The sequence below is a fragment of the Cydia pomonella genome, chromosome 8 (assembly GCF_033807575.1).
Source record: "Cydia pomonella isolate Wapato2018A chromosome 8, ilCydPomo1, whole genome shotgun sequence".
Classification (NCBI taxonomy): Eukaryota; Metazoa; Arthropoda; class Insecta; order Lepidoptera; family Tortricidae; genus Cydia; species Cydia pomonella.
In genome coordinates this window covers 690,781-711,128 of record NC_084710.1, presented here as the reverse complement: position 1 = coordinate 711,128, position 20,348 = coordinate 690,781, and the positions used below count along the sequence as shown (strand labels likewise).

The 20,348-nt window shown below is 36.8% G+C and overlaps 1 protein-coding gene across 2 annotated transcripts in view; it reads left to right on the top strand.

The window, feature by feature from the left end:
- The window catches only part of LOC133520364 (lachesin-like), a 121,670-nt gene that overhangs the window by 77,827 nt on the left and 23,495 nt on the right, over positions 1-20,348 (top strand). For both annotated transcript variants that reach the window (XM_061854742.1, XM_061854741.1), the window contains exons 2-4: positions 9,147-9,244; positions 14,007-14,211; positions 16,149-16,307. In XM_061854742.1, coding sequence (XP_061710726.1) covers positions 9,147-9,244; positions 14,007-14,211; positions 16,149-16,307 — 462 coding nt within the window. The remainder of the gene's footprint in view (positions 1-9,146; positions 9,245-14,006; positions 14,212-16,148; positions 16,308-20,348) is intronic.

Sequence of the window (20,348 nt, the reverse complement as noted above, 5' to 3'; positions counted from 1 at the left end):
TCAATTTTTAACCCTCGGTCGATTTTTTCAAAATTGCTCCTTATGTCTTCGTATACATTATAAACGTAACCTGATGTGCAAAATTCAACTTTCTAGCTTTTGTAGTTTCAGTTAACTATCTCATAATCACGATTATACTCATACTTATAGCGAAACTTTATGAGGGTCTGGGGGATGGTTAGGCCCCTGCAATTGGTTTTGTAATAGTTCCCTGAGTATCATATATAAAAATCAAAAGTGAGAAAATAAGTAAAGTTACAATATTTTTTGGCAGCTTTAAAGCGTCTGGTAAAAGTTACCGCCGGCGGAAATGGTCTAGCAATGTAGATTATCAATTTTTAGCAATATTTTTTTAATACATACATAAGAATCAGCCATGATTTGAAATTTAAGAAAAGTTAGTATTATTTTTACCTACCTTGTTTTTAATTGTGTACTATTTATAATTATAATTAAGTGAATAATTACAAATTAATGAATATGGTCCTATTCTGCCTGAAACACAGGAACTCCTAGTCCTTATCCTTAATCCTTAGTCTTTAAGTGCTAACACTGTACTATACTGTTTTCAATAAATTATTTGTATTTGTTATGTTGCCGAGTGAATTCTGCACGAAATTACAATTTTAGTATAAAATGATCTTTTTGACGTTTCCTGCAGAAATCCAGTCGGCAGCATTTTTGCAGTAGCATTCCAGTGCGTCATTATTGCCGACTGAATTACTAACAAAAATATCGAAATCGATGTTGCTGCCAGGATTATTGACATTTGTGGTAACAACGCAGTCGGCAGTAATGTCGCGCTGGAAAACGGCAGCAGTAACGCTGGTACAGTTTCAATCCAAATGGTACCTTTACACACACATATAATTATCTAGTCACGTTATAGGTACTTCGACTATCAGGCCAATTCGAACCTCGTACACTGACATTAGATTGATTTTGGTTTAGTAATCGTGCGTCTCGCCCACGCCACTGAATAACTGAATGATATCAGTTAGATGTCATACTGATATCAGTGTACATTCGAATTGGCTTGAAACATTAAATCAGCGGGGGCAACATGGTTCAATTTTTATCATTTGTCACTATGCCCGTCACTTTCGCACTTACATACTTGTTAGAACGTGACAGGCATGGTGACAAATAATAAAGAGCCGACCATCTTAGCCCTACAGGCGAAGCATTAAAACAAGGCCGCCCCATGACGTAAAGTGCATTTGCCATTAGGCCCATTAGGCATGGTAGGCTTTTATTTCAAATATTTAAAAGTCAGAAAATATATTGAAAAATATTTAGAGCAATCTTACACAAATTGACCTAGCACCAATCTAAAAAAAACTTGTACCATGGGTACTAGCCGACGATGTACATACTTATATAGATAAATATATACTTATATACATAGAAAAAATCCATGACTCAGGATCAAAATATCACACAAATAAATGCCTTGACCGGGATTCGAACCCGGCACCATCGGCTTCATATGCAGGTTCACTAGCCACTAGGCCAAACCGGTCGTCAAATTTATCTCTCGCATTCGAATTGGCTTGAAACATTCGATCAGGCGAAACATTAAAACAGGGCTCCCCCGTGACGTAGAGTGCATTTGGCATTAGGCTCGTAACGTTAGACTTTTATTAGAACTTTACCATATTTCGAGTATTTGAAATGCATAAAAGGAAACATTCTACATAATATTTATCCGCGTTGTAGGATACCGTGATCGGTGACTAACAGTCAATCATGCAAGGCATCCATCACGACCGCGCTTGACGCGAAGTGTGATTGCTATTAGGCTCGTCGGTTATCCATAGGGAGCGTGCATTAACTGCAGAGAAAAGTGTGAGAGTATTTTACTATTAGGTAAATCTACTATAACACTTCAAGTGTTGTGTGACACTTCGAGCTAATTCTATCGTTAAAGCTGTATACAGACTGTATTGTAGTATCAATTGGCACTTGTTGCTGTAAAAAAGTATCTGTAAACTCTGTTATAAAACTTTAAGTGTTGTGTGACGCTACAAGCTTATTCTATAATAAAAGCTGTATAGAGGCTGTAGTGTAGGATCACCTCTGGCTTGTTGCTGTACAAAAGTGTTTGTCAACTCCGATTACACCGAATTACAGCTATTATACAGCTTATTTATTGCTTGTACAGCTACTGTACAGCTCTAATAACGTGAAAAGCTGTATAATAGGGGGCCTTTTTAACTTTTTAGGACTGTATAAACGCTTATACAGCGGTAGTACAGCCTAAATGTACTGCCTTATAGTTTTGAAATAAACTGATATACAGCTCTTATACAGCTTGCAATGCTACTTGGGCGACAAGAGAATAATAACTCTTAAGTTCATGAAGATGACTACAACTACTATCGTCTGTTCGACGTCATCTGTACCGCTCTTGATGAAATCTTGCATTAACTGCACTAAAAGTGTGCAGTTATATTGTACCTTCAGTGTACCTATGTAACCGTGGTTGTACGGACGTTGTATCAACAATTGTGTCATCTTATCCATGGTAGGTCTACCTTACCTTAGGTAGGTATTTGTTATTTACTTACGTTGCTAGTTATACATTTTCTCCATAAAATATTAAAGAAAGTATCGTGAATTTCTACTTCAGGACCCATGGGATGGAATAGACGCCTACGTAATATTCCTTTTCACTTATATTTTTGTGACACAGGACGATTTTAGACCAATCTTATTTTTAGATATATAGCTTTGTAGTTTCAAAGGAAGAAGCCTGTGAAAAAATAAGTATTCTTTTTTTCTTGTAAAGGAAAATAATAACCTCGAGACTGTAGAATTATCAAAATAATTCGTGTTTGGCTCCTATACCTGTTTGTCTGGCTAAATATAGAGATGCTAAAGCCTATACAATATCATTCAAATGACAAAAAGAAATTTAATATCTCTTGGAGTTGCTATAAATAACTTAAAACTCGCGTAAGATATAATTATTAATAAGAATAATAAAAAAAAATAAAAGCGATTGAAATATTTTGATAGGGACTTCGTAATGTAACGTTTTAATAATAACGAATAAATAAATATTATAGGACATTATCACAAAACGTGACTAAGTCCCACAGTAAGCTCAATAAGGCTTGTGTTGAGGGTACTTAGACAACGATATATATAATATATAAAAACTTAAAACATAAATACATAAAGAACACCCATGACTATATATCAAATATCCATGCTCATCACACGAATAAATGCCCTTACCAGGATTTGAACCCGGGACCATCGGCTTCGTAGGCAGGGTCACTACACTACCCACTAGACCAAACTGGTCGTCAAATTATGTTATAAACTTTCTATGTGTGTATTTAATTAAAATGACATACTCTCTTACAATAATGTGGATACAAATTCAATTATATAAATAAACTATAAAACTTAAAACCTAATTTTAAATAATATAAAATAAAATACTAAAAAATATCCCTTTGCGGCATGGTGCCGTAAATGCTGGTCGCATTTCCTCGCTGTGTTACAAGACTATTTCTTTGAGCGAGGAAGCTGCCAGCTCTGCGGTCGCCGGTGACCTATGCTAATTGCTAACCATTTTGAAAGTTCCTTAATGAGTTTAAGGGCACTTGAACCCCACGGGCCAAGAGTCTCTACGCCAAAAGATATGAAATAGTATTCGACGCCGAGACCCCTATATTTGGTCATTTTAAATTTTTCGGCTGCTTCTGCCGCCGAGCCGACCTTAGCAAAATCTCTTAATTTAGAAATTCGGTTAAAAACTAAAGAAAAGTTTCACGTCTTTGCACTCCCCAAAGCAAACACGTCATATCGCTAACTTATAAAATATCCCCAAACTCTTATTGGCACATCATGCGATGGCCAAGTCAGGTCCCTCGAGCCCGATTAGACCCGGACCTCATCCCTAACACAAACCACTTTCCATTTACCGTCGCCCAAGCTGAGTTGTCTTACTGAATTTGAATTTATTAAGGTAGAAGACAGTTTCACTGACTGCATCTTTAAGTTTGTGAAGCCTGTCTATTTCTCCAACAGGAAATATTGTCAGGGATTCCCGTGGGCGTCGGGCAGCAAAAAATGTTCGAAATGTAGCTAATGTTGGAACTTAGAATGCTTCGGGCGTTCGGTAATATTTTGACATCTTATGAATTTGTTTAGCTGCTCATAAATATTCAATCCAAAACGAAATTTACTTGACGCTCTTAAAAAGTAAATTACGGAGTTACTTTGTTTGAATTTTTTGTTGTTTGACAATTTTTTATTTAAAACTTACAAAGGTGTTTAAAGAAATCAGACCTTACAAGCTGAATTACAAGCAGCTCAAGTATTGGAAAAAAATGCTCCCATCAAGATATGATTTGATCACAATTATACTAGTCATTTGAATATCTGCTATCATAATTATACTAGTCATTTGAATATCTGGTATCATAATTATACTAGTCATTTGAATATCTGCTATCATAATTATACTAGTCATTTTAATATCTGCTATCATAATTATACTAGTCATTTGAATATCTGGTATCATAATTATACTAGTCATTTTAATATCTGCTATCATAATTATACTAGTCATTTGAATATCTGCTAAGAAGAGACGCTCAGCAAGAGGAATTTCGTACATTGACTCGCCTGTTTCTATCTATCCTTATCGCACGCGCTTGATTACCTACATTACTGCCCCGCTCGCACAGTGACAATGATCGGCATCATTTGCGGGACAGCAATATGCGAGATAGGAACAGACAGGCCAATGTACAAAATGACTCATTCTAAGCATCTCTTATTTAAATAAATGTACAACACAACATGTTTACAACACTCAACTATGTAGTTACAATTCGATATATAAATCATAAACTCAAATAGATGTCACCATCAACCGATTTTTATGTTAAGAAACTTTTAAACTACTAGCCTTCTACCCTCAAATGTGTAAAGAATTCGTCTCATTTATATTATTATTTGTTTTTTTTAGCATTAGAAAAAGAGAAAATTAATCTTGATACGTCTTTTTATTGAAAAACGCTTTAAAACAATTAGTGACTGTTACTTATGAAAGCAGAATATTGTAAATAATTTTATATGCTTTATAATTATTACATATTTGCCTCGACTTATTTTTCAAAATTATTTTCCAATAAAAAGACACGTCAAGATCGCTTACCTTACACAACTAAATTACTATTGATAAATCAACTCATCCCGATATATTCCTATTAACAAAATAACACAATTTTGGTACCTTCATTGATACATTGAGTATTAATATTACGTAGTAAACCTTATGTACGTTTGTCATATCTAGTTAAATTAATTGACTTGAATATTCTAACCTAATAAAATACCATATTGTGATTTGTACATTTTGTTAAATAACTATCTAAAGAAATACACTATATCATATCACATCGCCGGCACGCACGTTTATATTTTTTTTTGTTTGTTGTTGAATGTTTGATTACTAAGTGCAATGGTAATAAAAAATTACCATCATTATAATCAAACCAATTTTTGATATCACCTACGACTCGAGTCTGATTCGTAAATCGTAAATAAAAATAACATGGTGTTTTTTGAATTTTCATAATTCTTCTAAACTCGAGAAATCCTTGTCGAGAATTCCCGTGCCTCGAGAAATAAAAAAGGTTGAGAAACCAGAAACCTTGAGCTAGTATATTACTCATATATAAGTTTTTTATATTTATGCTATTTAGTATTCTTCATCACCCTTCTACCGTCTAGAGTACTCATGCTTAAAAGCGTTTTGGAACTTGACAATAGAATCCACTCAATCTCTAAATTTGTATGATTTAATATTGCTTTATTTACAACGTAAATTACTTTCTCAAAGGCACTGCTTTGTCAAGGCCTCCCAAGATTGTGTATTTAACTTCGCTTAATTAGTCTTCATTCATTATAAATTATGTGTACGTAAATAAGACACGAATAATTAAGTTTACTTACAACAAATTAATTTGGACTTTAAGATTTGAGAAATGGCAGTAGTTACCTATGTTTTCTGAAATTGTAACGACGAAATTTTCTCACCGCCTACATAATTACCGTGCTGTATTCGAAGAACGAGATGTCAAAGCGATACGCTACCGATCTGCCAGTATCAAAAGTGTCATTTTTTCAATGACACTGACAGATAGGTATGGTATCGCTGTGATATCTTAGAAGGCTGTGCGAATTCGGCCGTATATATTATCAGGTAATTGATGTAGATGCATCCTAATAGTAGTAATTAATAAGCGTATCTTTACTTGGAATTTCTAAACAGGGATCTCTAAAAAACAACATAAACAATATATTTGCTGTTTTTAATTTACCCAAAAATATTGTTTTTGTATTAACATTATAACCAAAAACGATAGACTTTTTCAGTGAACTATACGATTACTAATTTGATGAAATACCACAATAACTGCTCGAAATCCCACCGTCTAACCTACTTGCAACAAGAACAAACTATTTTCTGTCTGTGTAGATGACTCAACGAGGTTTTTTTATCAGTAAAGAAAATTGAAATCGCAACTCGCTTTCCGCAGATTACTGTGTTATTTTTAGTTGTGCTTAACCTTAATATGGCGAACTATTCAATAACAGTGTGAGAATAATACATATTGCTGTTTGATTTAGATATTATTGTCGCGCTGCAGGAAACATCAATTGTTATATAAACCCGACAAATTTACATTTTGACGTTTCCTGCAGTAATGCAGTCAAGTGAAGCATTATTGTAGCGTGACATTACTGCCGACTGTATTTCTACCACAAATGTCAAAAATCTAGCCGAAGACATCTATTGCAGCAGTACTTATTGCTAGTGCAGTCTGACTCCGAACGTCACCTTGTATGGTTTCAGACAATTATTTAACTGTTTCCTTACACATATGTTATACGTGTGTGTATAAAGGGATAAGTATAAAAGGTCCTGATTTACAGCTGCCCGGAACCCATTCTGCCGTGGACGTGTTCAAAGTTTTTATAACAAAATTGCTAACTTGTCACGTGTTGGACGGCTTCGGGGCTGGGTTTTGCTCCAACAAATAATATTTGAACACAAAAAGAACAAGTTAGCACAACTTTATTTGGCAGGCTGGTCGTAAAATTTCTTGTTGCAGATCAAGAAACTGTTTTATTAAGTTTTCTTCCTCCATAAAACACGTATGTTCTTTTATGATAATTTCTAATCTCTCATAACTTTCTGGGTGCCCTAGCTCGCTTTGATTTCATTCATTACAACTTTAATATTCATTATACCCATTTACCAAATTTCCTATTTGTCATAACAGAATCGCGTCAGAATGCCAAATTTTAAATATGAACAAAATACAACAAGATTGTCATAACCAAATTACAAAAATGAATGAAAACTCGCCAAAACCCTCTTCCTGTAAAATATTGCCAAGACGAGACCATATGGCTCGCACTGTCAAAAACTGATCAGCGGCTCGATTCGAAGAATGATAAAGACACGTTTAAGATCTTGGAAAGATCTTTGAAAGATCGGTAATTAAACGAAATATCAAAATTGACGTTTATTCAATTCCGCTGTGATCCCAATAATTACTATCTACGATATTTCTAACGTCAAAGTGACATTGGTTGCCCGAATCGAGCTGCTTCTGTCAATTATACGACATACAAACGATATCTAAATGAGACCTTATCGTTCTCGTATCTCATTCTTCGAATCTGGCCGTTTTTGACAGTGCGCACCATGGTCTCGTCTTTGCAACCTTTGACATGAAAAAGTTTTTAATGGGATTATACGAGGGCTGATCCGAAAGTTGTTAGTTGCTTCGGCTCTACTCATGCGATTAAAATTTTATTTATACTATTGTGAGGGATTTTTCAGTACTTATTAAAGTGGTGTAAATACATTTTTCGAAAACGCTTATTTTTACTTATGTTTATTTCTACTTCGACGCGTCGAAGCCTAACCATCAGTCATGAAAATCAGTAATAGCGCCGTTTTTTCTAAGCAATTCGTAACTCCATACAAAACAGCTTTCAGTTAAAAATATATAATAAAAAAACTATTTGCATTAATTAAAAAAAAATTGCTGGCCATAAGTAGCATTGAAATATCCCTCACAATAGTATAAATCATTTTTTTATCGCATGAGTAGAGCCGAAGCAACTAACAACTTTCGGATCAGCCCTCGTATTTTGACTGGACAGAAAAGACAGGGATATTTTCTCAAATATTTTATTCTACAGAGATTGCCTGACTGCAAAGTAAACATTTTAAATTCGCATGTTGAACTGAACAATAATGTGGTTACTGACTATAACGTTGGATATAATGACGTTGGATATGACCCTCTTACAATGAGTGCATTATTACTTTTCGACGACATAACGTCCTTATTACGCGGAAATGGCACAAAATGCATTCGTAGAACTCATTTTAGTGCGAGCATAAATCAGGCGAAGCCAGAATATGAGCCAAGTCAAATTGGGCAATAAATTTTGTGAAATTGGCACACTTTTGATATAATATTGGGATATGACTTTTATAATGCGTTTTATGAACTTTAAACTATGCATTATCTGTTTAATGTGTGTTTTAGTGTTTACTGCATTAAAAACTTTATTTATTTATTTACTAACTGAAGATTGTGATGAGCTTTCTCTGCATGTATTTTTATTTGGTAGTTAACGTCTAATAGATAATATGTACACGTGCGAAAAATAGGAAATTCATTACGAGTGGTGATTAATTAAAACAGGAATCAGAACAATCCCCAATATGATAAGATCTTCCAAGTCTTATCAAAACCAGTTAAAACCATAAAAATTGATACACCTGATTCGGTCTCCCATCATCATTGATACCAGTGAAAAGCGACGAGACAATGTAATTGTTACGGCATTTAGTCACATTGATATAAGACAAGCATGACTTTGCGTGTCATTATTTATATATTTGAATATTTATACTATATCGTTATCGTACAAGTCCCACAACACAAGCTTTGTTGAGCTTATAGTGGGACTTAGTTTGCATAGTAAATAATAATGTCCTATAATATCTATTTTTTGTTTATTTATTAATTTTTGCGTAACAATAAAACCACATATCAAACAGCAGGAGTAATGGTCACCTCTTATTGTTTCAGATTTGCCAACATTCGTGGGTCCAGGGTCAAACGTCACAGTAGCAGTGGGCAGGGATGCATCACTCACGTGTAGAGTGGATAACCTACAAACTTTTAAGGTACGTAATTAAACTTAACTAATTGTTAATTAATTTTGTCTGCTTACTACGCACACTACCTAAACAATAGCCTCTGCGCTGAGATGTGCTGGTGGCCTAGCGGTAAGAGAAACGCTGGTGGCCTAGCGGTAAGAGAAGCGCTGGTGGCCTAGCGGTAAGAGATGCGCTGGTGGCCTAGCGGTAAGAGATGCGCTGGTGGCCTAGCGGTAAGAGAAGCGCTGGTGGCCTAGCGGTAAGAGATGCGCTGGTGGCCTAGCGATAAGAGAAGCGCTGGTGGCCTAGCGGTAAGAGAAGCGCTGGTGGCCTAGCGGTAAGAGATGCGCTGGTGGCCTAGCGGTAAGAGATGCGCTGGTGGCCTAGCGGTAAGAGAAGCGCTGGTGGCCTAGCGGTAAGAGATGCGCTGGTGGCCTAGCGATAAGAGAAGCGCTGGTGGCCTAGCGGTAAGAGAAGCGCTGGTGGCCTAGCGGTAAGAGAAGTGCTGGTGGCCTAGCGGTAAGAGATGCGCTGGTGGCCTAGCGGTAAGAGAAGCGCTGGTGGTCTAGCGTTAAGAGATGCGCAGGTGGCCTAGCGGTAAGAGAAGCGCTGGTGGCCTAGCGGTAAGAGATGCGCTGGTGGCCTAGCGGTAAGAGAAGCGCTGGTGGCCTAGCGGTAAGAGAAGCGCTGGTGACCTAGCGGTAAGAGATGCGCTGGTGGCCTATTATCAAATATATCAAATATCAAATATCAAATATCAAACATTTATTCAGCAAATAGGCCACAGGGGCACTTTTACATGTCCATTTTTACAAACAATAAATTAAAAAAAAAAAAAACAATTACAAATATCGAATCTATGAAATAATAAATACTTTATTAGAGATGTATACTGTCTCTAAATGTCAAATTACACAAAAAAACTATGATAAAAAAATAAAACCATAAAATACTAAAATTCTTTAGAGATGCTCTAGCGGTAAGAGATGCGCTGGTGGCCTAGCGGTAAGAGAAGTGCTGGTGGCCTAGCGGTAAGAGAAGCGCTGGTGGCCTAGCGGTAAGAGATGTGCTGGTGGCCTAGCGGTAAGAGAAGCGCTGGTGGCCTAGCGGTAAGAGAAGCGCTGGTGGCCTAGCGGTAAGAGAAGCGCTGGTGGCCTAGCGGTAAGAGATGCGCTGGTGGCCTAGCGGTAAGAACGTGCGCTTTTTGGAACTATTGTACGAACTATCATTTGATATTTACCAATCGCTTTTCAGTGAAGGAAAATATAGTGAGAAAATCGGACTAATCTCAATAAGGCCTAGTTTTCCCTCTGAGTTGGAAGGTCAGAATAATCAGATGGTAGTCGCTTTCGCAAAAAACTAGTGCCTAACTACGTCAATTCTTGGGATTAGTTGCCAAGCGGACCCCAGGCTCCCATGAGCCATAGCAATAAGCCGGGTCAAACGCTAGGAATATGATGATGATGCCTTTGAAAGAGAAGGGGATGGTTAATCGGAATCATCAAACCAAATAAAATAAAACAAAAATAATTTTATTGTCAGGCAACAAAGGCCCATAGATTAACTTCTGCTCTTGTGGTATCTTATCTTATGATTTTTGGGGGCTGTTGCCCCCTTAGAAAAGATCCGTCAACTACTCAAGAGCTTTTTCAAGCATCTCAATCTATGTGCTGGATGATGGAGCTCATGGGTAGCATTTTGAATTGCTTTAGTTCCAGATAGCCTGCTTGAAAGTCCTTAATTTTAATTTTGTCTGGCGAGGGCGTGACATTCACACATTGCTTTTGTGGTAAATAATTTCATCTATTGGGTAGGAACTCAATCACATAAATCTAAAACTCAAAAACTAACCACAAGTACTAATTAATGTTTCATCTATAAAGGTTCCAGCTTACGCTTAAGGTTGGCTTTTAAACAATAAGACCACTTGCGGCGCCTTTATCTATAATCAATTGTTTTCTTCTATCTGTCTATTTTAGGGATTAAATGACACGTTCAACCTCATCCCACTGCAAAGTTGTAACAATGTATTGTAAGGGCAACCGCTAACTGGCGCGGGTGCACGGAGCGGGTGAGCGGGTTAATGAATAGTATGAGATACGCTAACCTGACGCGGACGCGTACGGCGGATATTACCCCGCTCCATACACCCGCGACTACCAGCGGACGCTCTAAGCCCTACATGGCTGATTTATTAAATGCGTTCCATATTTAATTATACCGAGCGGGGCCTGTAACAGAAGCAATAAATTTAACTGTAGATTGTTCTCCTCAAACTGACCAACAATTTGTTAAACAATTTTTAAAGATAAAGTTTATTCTAAGACGCAATTTATTGCAAATTTGGTTATTTATAAAGCGTCACGAAACAAACAAATTCAATTACATTGATGTAAGCGTACATTGAAGATACTAATTAATATGTCTAAAGAATTCATGATTTTTAAAAGTTGTTAAACAAACCTTTTATCGTTTGAGGAGTACAATATTTTTTTTTTTATTTGCTCGTGTTATATATAGGGCCCACCCGGTATAGAAACTTGCTAGGTATCTATATCTGATAAAAATGGATGGGCAACCCTCAGTCCTACCCTACCTAGGCAACCAAAAAACCACTACGACGGGGAAAATATTTGATTTGTTACGTTTCAGAATGCGTTACAACTAACGTAGGTCAAAGCACCCTTAGAGGAAAACAATACGACGTCCAAAGGATGACCGCTCCCTATCTTGATGGTGTTTTGGGTAAAAACAAAATCTAAGTTGGATCCAGCGAAATAATATTATAAGTCTGGACGTTTATCAAGATTGGGATGAATGGGGAGGGAAAAATACTGCTCTTAAGAAATTGTTTATTTTGCGGAATAAGTTTCACTTACATTAAATATTAATCTGATCATGCTTCCGATGGAAATATGAAATGAAATGAGTTATTTATATAAGGTACTAACAAACTAAGTACCGATATTTTTACAGCTGATAGTACTTGGCTCCTGGAGTATATTTATTTGGATAAAATTGGAAAACAAATTTGCTACGTAAAACACCCTGTTAATGAGATAATTCAATGAGACCTCATTGAATAGATTCTAGAATGAATATGAATTAAATAAACTAAGTTCTTGCCAGTAACTTAACAAATATCAACTGATAAAATTATGTTTATTACATATTTAAATCATTGAATTTGAAATAAGGTAGCCGTCCGGTGCTAGTCACTATCCCGGTAATTATAATGACGACTTGGAGGCTTCTACCCGAATCGGTAGGAAAATATAGACAACAGGGTAGAGCGGAGGAAACAAGGGGAGGCATTTGCCCAGCAGTGGGGCACTAAATTAGACAAATGAAAAAAAAAAGTGAACAAATGTTAATAGAGACGAAGTAGGGTGTCATCTATTGGGCAATAGTATTTCGAGCACTAGAAGGTTAACATTACTTGTCTCAACAAATATAGGTTATAGGTTAGTTTTTTACCTTGGTGTTTTGTCGCTGCATGTTCCTGAACCAGGCATAAGGCAGAGCTAGAATTGGCTCAGGTCCTGCCACCTCCAGTTCCAAGCCTGCCCTCGCTAATAACTATGCCGGCTGCATCGTTAGTCGTTACCTCGCGAGTTGCTGTGTCCTTTGATCCAATGCAGAGTTACGTTGTCTCAACATAATTGTTTTGTGCTCATAACTTTCTAAAAATATACGGCCGCATGTACCCCTACAGATTTATAAAAATAGCTACGAAATAAAAAAGGTTCCTCATACAATTATGAGAACTGATAAATTATTTTTATGTGACAACTCTAATCTCCACCGCGTTCGTTGGCTCGCCAGTTTGAAATAGGTCAAATTCAGCGCGGAAATATTAAACCTACACAATTTTTGAAGAACTTCAAAAATTGTTAACGAATTTGTTGGTAACCGAAAATTTCGGGCCAGTGTTACTGCCACTTAGAAGTTTGCATGAAATGTTTGTTTTCGGCGTTGGGTGTTTCGTTTGATTTTAAAAGCCTGATGAAGAAAACATATGATCATTTTTTTTTAATATTTACTTATACAATATATGTTCTGGACTGCAAGCGTGTGTATGACACAGATGTGTATCTCACAAAATTCGATGCGGATTCTTGCTACGTTACCAAACCGCTGATTCGTTTCCGGGTAAATTGCTATAGAAAAGGAATGGCATTTAATAAATGAAAGAGTAGGGTGGAAGATAAAATCGGTGGTTTGTTTTTCAGGGTTCCGAAGTCAACTAAGAACCCTTACGGCTTTGCTCCGTTATCGTTAGTGCTAAAAAGCTGTGATTTGGCATGGATACATAAATAATGCATGGCGACAGAACGGTAAAATAAAAACTAGAAAAAAAAAACACATACCCATTGGTGTGGGGTATCGTTTAATAGGTTTTAAAACAAATTCGGGCCTCCAACGAGCATCTTTTGATAAAGTTAACATTTCCTGAAATAATAAAAAGTATGTGTCGTGTAGTGATCGAAATACACTATAGCTAAAAAAATATAATTTTGATAACTTTTCTGATGTCAGTGTACGTTCAAATTGACCTGTTTGTTGCACAGAAAATAAAATACAAAGGCATTCTCTACCAGTGAACTATCATTCCAGACAGACAAAAGTTTTAAGTGCAGGAAGAAACGAGTGTTTTACAAGAAATAGTTGAGACATCAACAAGTTACTTTCCTCTTGTTATAAATCATTATTGAGCCCGAGGTTTACCAACATAAATTTTCGATTAATTAATATGTTTTATAAAATACTAACGTATCTTTTTAACTAGGTGGCATGGCTTCGCGTAGACACGCAAACCATTCTCACCATCGCCGGCCACGTGATCACCAAGAACCACCGCATCAGCGTCGGCCACGGCGACGGGACCTGGACCCTCGGGCTCAAGGACGTGGGCCCGAGCGATGGCGGCAGATACATGTGCCAAGTCAACACCGAGCCCATGATGAGTCAGACGCATCGGCTGCAGGTTGTCGGTTGGTTTTTGTTTTTTACTTACTTTAGATTTAAAATTAGATATTGTTTTCCTGTGACATGGGTTGGCACATTATTATTGTCACTAATGAATTCTCAATACACCTTGAGACTCAGATGCTGTTAAATTAGAACATTATTACGGTGGATGTCGCTATGCGCAGCCTTAAGTCATGTAGGTAAAAAAGGAAGGAATTGAAAGATACGCACGCTTCTGGTAAGCTTCAGTACCTCAGTTGGTTAAGAGCGAACTGACTGGAAATCTGACGATACCCCCCGTCAGGGGGGTATGAGGGGCCGCTACCGCCTTACGGCTGCGGCGGCTGTCGCGGGTCGCTGCCCCACCGACCGGTGGGGTGGTCAAATGGCCGTCGTTTGGGGGACGGTGTGTGTGGCTGGTGTGGGCCAGCTCTTCGCTACCGATCGTTATCCAACCCCTAACCTGGTGATACCGTTTGAGCGGGGCCAGGTTTCGGGACCGTGGTGAAGGCGACCGGCAGCGTAGCTGGCGTGTGCGGCATGCTGGTGTGGCTGTATCCGAATTGTATGGTGTGCATTAAGAGCGAAGGATCGTTTGCAGACGTATCTGCTACTCAACTAGGCGGCATTGGCTAAAAGTGCAAGGTTCTAATCATAGACCAATCGCTTTTGCAATATATTTATTTCACACCGAACATTAGCTTCCTACATTACGACCCAAAAATTAATTCCAGGATACGACATTCCTGTGTTCTGTGTTTGAAAAACCAACACCTAAATAGGTATAATTTTATTGATTATACTGGGACTCTCAATATAAATAATTATAATAGGACTTATGTAAACTGATGGAGCGTGATACAAAAAAAAAAAATACATTATATGCGATATATCTCAAAAGGAATCGTCCATAATAGTTAAACTAAATGTGTAGGTTTTCATAAATATTCTGTCAATGAAGACAATACTTTAAGCAATTAAAAGTACTACATTTCAAATGCTGAATATTGGTTAAATTTTTCTTCGTTATTGGTTCAGATTAGTTATGAGTTAAAAATACTGATATTTTGTTCCCTTTTTAATGACAGTGTCTAAATTATATCGCGTGTCTGATCATGTCTAAAATGACGTCGTCATAAATTGCGAATGAGGTTATTTGCACGCGCCCGAAATATAAGGTGTCACGGGAGTCAATCAAGAAAATAATGGGCTTCAGAAAACAGGGCCAGAATTGATGGTGTCGAACAATAGCACGGAGACAAGTGGAGGAAGGAAACGTCAAAGCTTTCCATTTTTTTACAATGACTCGATTCAAAACCTTTGTGTTGTGTTGACATTGCTTTGTTTTGTGAGTTATGGTTTGCTATTTCAATATTCGGCACAGTAAATATTGCCGAATTTTTTGAGGATTTACCGTTGTAATGGGTCATTCTTTCGGCGTTTGTTCTGTATCACTTTAATACTTGAACACGTTTTTCAAACGTCATTTTGGAGATGTTCTCATCATTGTCTGGTGGAATAACAGCATCTCAACCAAATAATGAAAATGGCGACCAACCTTAAAACTAATTCGTAAAAAGTGTCACTACGAACGTTTCTTAATACTTTTCAAACTCCTTATAAATGTGTAACTAAGGCTAATTCAATATTGTATGTATATTATTTATTACCTATTGGCAAACCTTAATAAATAAAATGAAATCAATTTAAAAATTAATTCAAAACTTGACATCCTAGCGATCGTAGGTGGTACTTAGTGGATTGCTCTTTCAATAACTTTTAATTGCCTAAAACGCAAGACACGATAAAACACGTTTTTAAACCAAGTACTAAGAATTAAATTTTCGTACCATTTCTTACCTTGTCACAGAATGAATATGCGGAAATTAAATTCCTTCACCGTAATACTACCGACTAGAAACTGTAATTTTGTGATAATGACTAGTACTATTTTTCACAGTTCCACCAGATATCGACGACGAAGCGAGCAGCGGCGAGATCCTAATGAAGGAAGGCGAAGACGCCACGTTGAGGTGCGTGGCATCGGGGACCCCGCCCCCGACTATCGTCTGGAGGAGAGAAGACTCTAGGCATTTTAGGATTAACAATTCAACATTAGGTAAGTGAAATTTTGACGTCAACTGGATCTACACACAGTATAGTGTATTGCAGCACGACTTTGCTGCCCACTGCATTTCTGCTGCAACTGCTACTGCAGAGCGTCATATTTGTAAAAAAAAAAAATGACATTTTAGACGTTTTCTGTAGGAAAAAGTCTGAATCCTATTAAGTCAGCAGTAGAAATAAACGGGCGAGTCAAATCTGTCATCTTTATTCTTAAGAAAATATGGTCCAAGATCCTAGAGCCGCCAGACCTTACTTATTTTCTCATGAATAATATGTATGGGATACTGTAGTGTCAGTATGTACTTTTACCCACTTATTCATAAACGTGTACATGTCACTTTATGTACATATATTCAAACACAATTCTGTATTGTTCATGAATAAAGATACTATGACTATGACTATGTACTAAAGTCACGATGCCGCTAATCATCGTTTCTCCCTTTCCCTTTCCGACGTATTGGTATGATGGAAAGGGACAAACGATGATTAGCGGCATCGTAACTTCAGTACACGTTTATGAATAAGTGGGGTAAATGTCTGCATACTTGCTATATTTATATTTGACGACCGGTTTGGCCTAGTGGGTAGTGACCCTGCCTACGAAGCTGATGGTCCCGGGTTCAAATCCTGGTAAGGGCATGTATTTGTGTGATGAGCATGGATATTTGTTCCTGAGTCATGGGTGTTTTCTATGTATTTAAGTATTTATAAATATTTATATACTATATATATTGTTGTCTAAGTGCCCTCAACACAAGCCTTATTGAGCTTACTGTGGGACTTAGTCAATTTGTGTAATAATGTCCTATAATATTTATTTATTTTATTTATTTATTTTATATCGGCCCGACGGCCATTTGTCCGGTACATACAAGGTGCTAAAGGTAGGTAAAAATAATACTAACTTTTCTTAAATTTTCATGGCTGATTCTTATGTATGTATTAAAAAATATTGCTAAAAATTGATAATCAACATTGCCAGACCATTTCCGCCGGCGGTAACTTTTACCAGACGCTTTAAAGCTGCCAAAAAATATTGTAACTTTACTTATTTTCTCACTTTTGATTTTTATGTATGATACTCAGGGAACTATTACAAAACCAATTACAGGGGCCTAACCATCCCCCAGACCCTCATAAAATTTCGCTGTATGAGTATAATCGTGATTATGAGATAGTTAACTGAAACTACAAAAGCTAGAAAGTTGAATTTTGCACATCAGGTTACGTTTATAATGTATACGAGACATAAGAAGCAATTTTGAAAAAATCGACCCCTAAGAGGGTTAAAAATTGATGGCAGTTTGTATGTGGTACAACTAGGGTCGCAGCAGACAGCCTGGCGGCGCATAGCAACGGGTTGCGTTAGATTTTAACATGTCAATTTTTTTTTTCATAAGTAATACAAAACATAGCTAGTCTAGCTACTGATTACGAGCGCATTGCCAACAGTAACCATGGCAACGAGTCATAAGAAAAAGTTGATTCACCCAAGTACTTTACTGTGAGGTTCCAACAAGTCAACTATCATGTCATGTTCTGTATTATTAGTTTGATCAAGATCATATCATAGGAAGACAAAGAGAAGTCCATAAATCGTGTCACTGTTTGCAACTTTGCAGCAAACGGCATAAATTGGCCAAAGACAATATTTAGTCTGATATACAACCACAGAACCTCATAAAAAGTGATATTTATCACCCAGCTTCGAGAATTAAGTCACGGACGTTCCATTCCGTTCAGCCGCTGCACATACGTTATACCCAAAAACTGTCACAACTCAGCAGCACCGAACTTTGTCGTATTCCAGCGTTGCATGACATGTGCAAAGTTCGCAACTCAAGCTGCTGCTCAACTGTTTGGGAAACTATAAGTTTGTGTAAATATATGCGGTATGTCTTTGTTTACGACCCAGATTAATATATGCAAAGATAGAAGACAGAACACTGGTAGTTCTAGGGTTTTCTGTTAAAACAGCTTAGAAAGGGGATTGATAATTAATAATTAAAGAGAATAAAATTGATTGTTACTCCTTAGTTACGAGTAAGAGTGTATGTACTCCAAAGGATAAATTTTTAAAGCACTAGATTCTGCCCGCGGCTTCTTCTGCGTGAGATGATGACGATAATGACTGATAAAAGCCGGACAAATGCGAGTCGGACTCGCCCACCGAGGGTTCCGTAGTTTTTAGTATTTTTTGTTATAGCGTTAACAGAAATATATCATCTGTGAAAATTTCAACTGTCTAACTATCACGGTTTATGAGATACAGCCTGGTGACAGACAGAAAGACGGATGGACAGCGGAGTCATAGTAAATGGGTGCCGTTTAACCCTTTGGGCACGGAATTCTAAAAACTACCCTATGTCCTTTGCCGGGCCTCAAAATATCTCGATAGAAAATTTTATCTAAATCGGTGCAACATTACGGTTAATCAATAAGAAAAAACTCAAACTTGGTCGAACTTAGGGTCGGCAACGCGCATGTAACTTCTCTGGAGTTGCAGGCGTACATAGGCTACGGAGACTACTTACCATCAGTCGGGCCGTATGCTTGTTTGCCATCGACGTAGTATTAAAAAAAACTCACGCAGCATAACTAGACAAAATTACAGTTTAAATGATCATTCCTAGTGATTTTCGACGTCATAAGATTTTAAATGCACTATCATGCAGTGTAAATGGCTATCATTCCTTTGAATTTCTCAGATAAAATAAAGTGTTACCAACCTAATTGTATGTTTGAAATAGTGTCTGAAATAATTAACACAGCTAGTTCTGAATTTTAATCAAGCCAGCAAGTTCTGCCGTTCAATTATAAGAGAGAAATATACCATACCATGTTTCATAAGTAGGTAATATTGACAACAACAGCCAATGAACCTTACGTTTACTGAACAGTTTTAAACCCAGTTTTAAACAGAACCCGCTTTAAACCCAGAAATTTTAATATTCAATTATCCATTTTAAATTCTCTGAGGTGTGGATATTAAAAAACTTTCCAGAAAAGAACCCGCAGTTTCTGCAATTTAAATAATAAAGGTGAAGTTTTTTCAGGATTTTCATATTTAATTCTGTCATTAGAATCTAGTACGTGATAAATAATGCCGGCAATAAAAAATAAGCCTTTTCTTTTCTGAAATACGACGTTATTGCTAGCTGTTAGAAATGTTCAAAGCTTTAAATGTACTTATCTTAATTTTGTAATCCATAATTCTATTGCTTTTTACCTACCTTAAATGACATAACAGTCATTCACCGCTGAGCTATGGTCGTAGCCCTACGTCGTAGCCTATAACATGGGTTTCCCGGTATGTAACGAAAATGCTTCGTAAAGGAAAAACGACAACGTGTCATAATTAGCGCTGAATAGGTCAACGTATCTGAAATTCATGGATTGAAAAAATTTGTAGTGTAAATTTCGAAAAAACGGAAAACCTATAAACTTTGTTTTTCATTGAGTTAATAATATACAAAAACATCATGGCGAATGGAAAATATTTAGAAGTGGAAAGTCGTTTTCTTTTTTTGTGGTCGTGTTCTAATCACGTAGGTATTCGCATACTTTTGATCCACAAAACATACTTAGTGAAATCGTAAAGTTAATGTTTTGACGACCAGTTTGGCCTAGTGGGTAGTGACCCTGCCTACGAAGCTGATGATCCCGGGTTCAAATCCTGGTAAGGGCATGTATTTGTGTGATGAGCATGGATATTTGTTCCTGAGTCATGGGTGTTTTCTATGTATTTAAGTATTTATAAATATTTATATATTATATATATCGTTGTCTAAGTACCCTCAACACAAGCCTTATTGAGCTTACTGTGGGACTTAGTCAATTTGTGTAATAATGTCGTATAATATTTATTTATTTTATTTATTTATCGGTCCGATTCAAACTTTAAGGTACGGCAAATACTACATACTAGATACGATATGGATTGGATATGTCAGTGTCAAATTTCTTCAAACAAAAATATTAGAGTTAGCAAGTACTCTAATGCAATACTAACACTAATGGTCATTTTTGA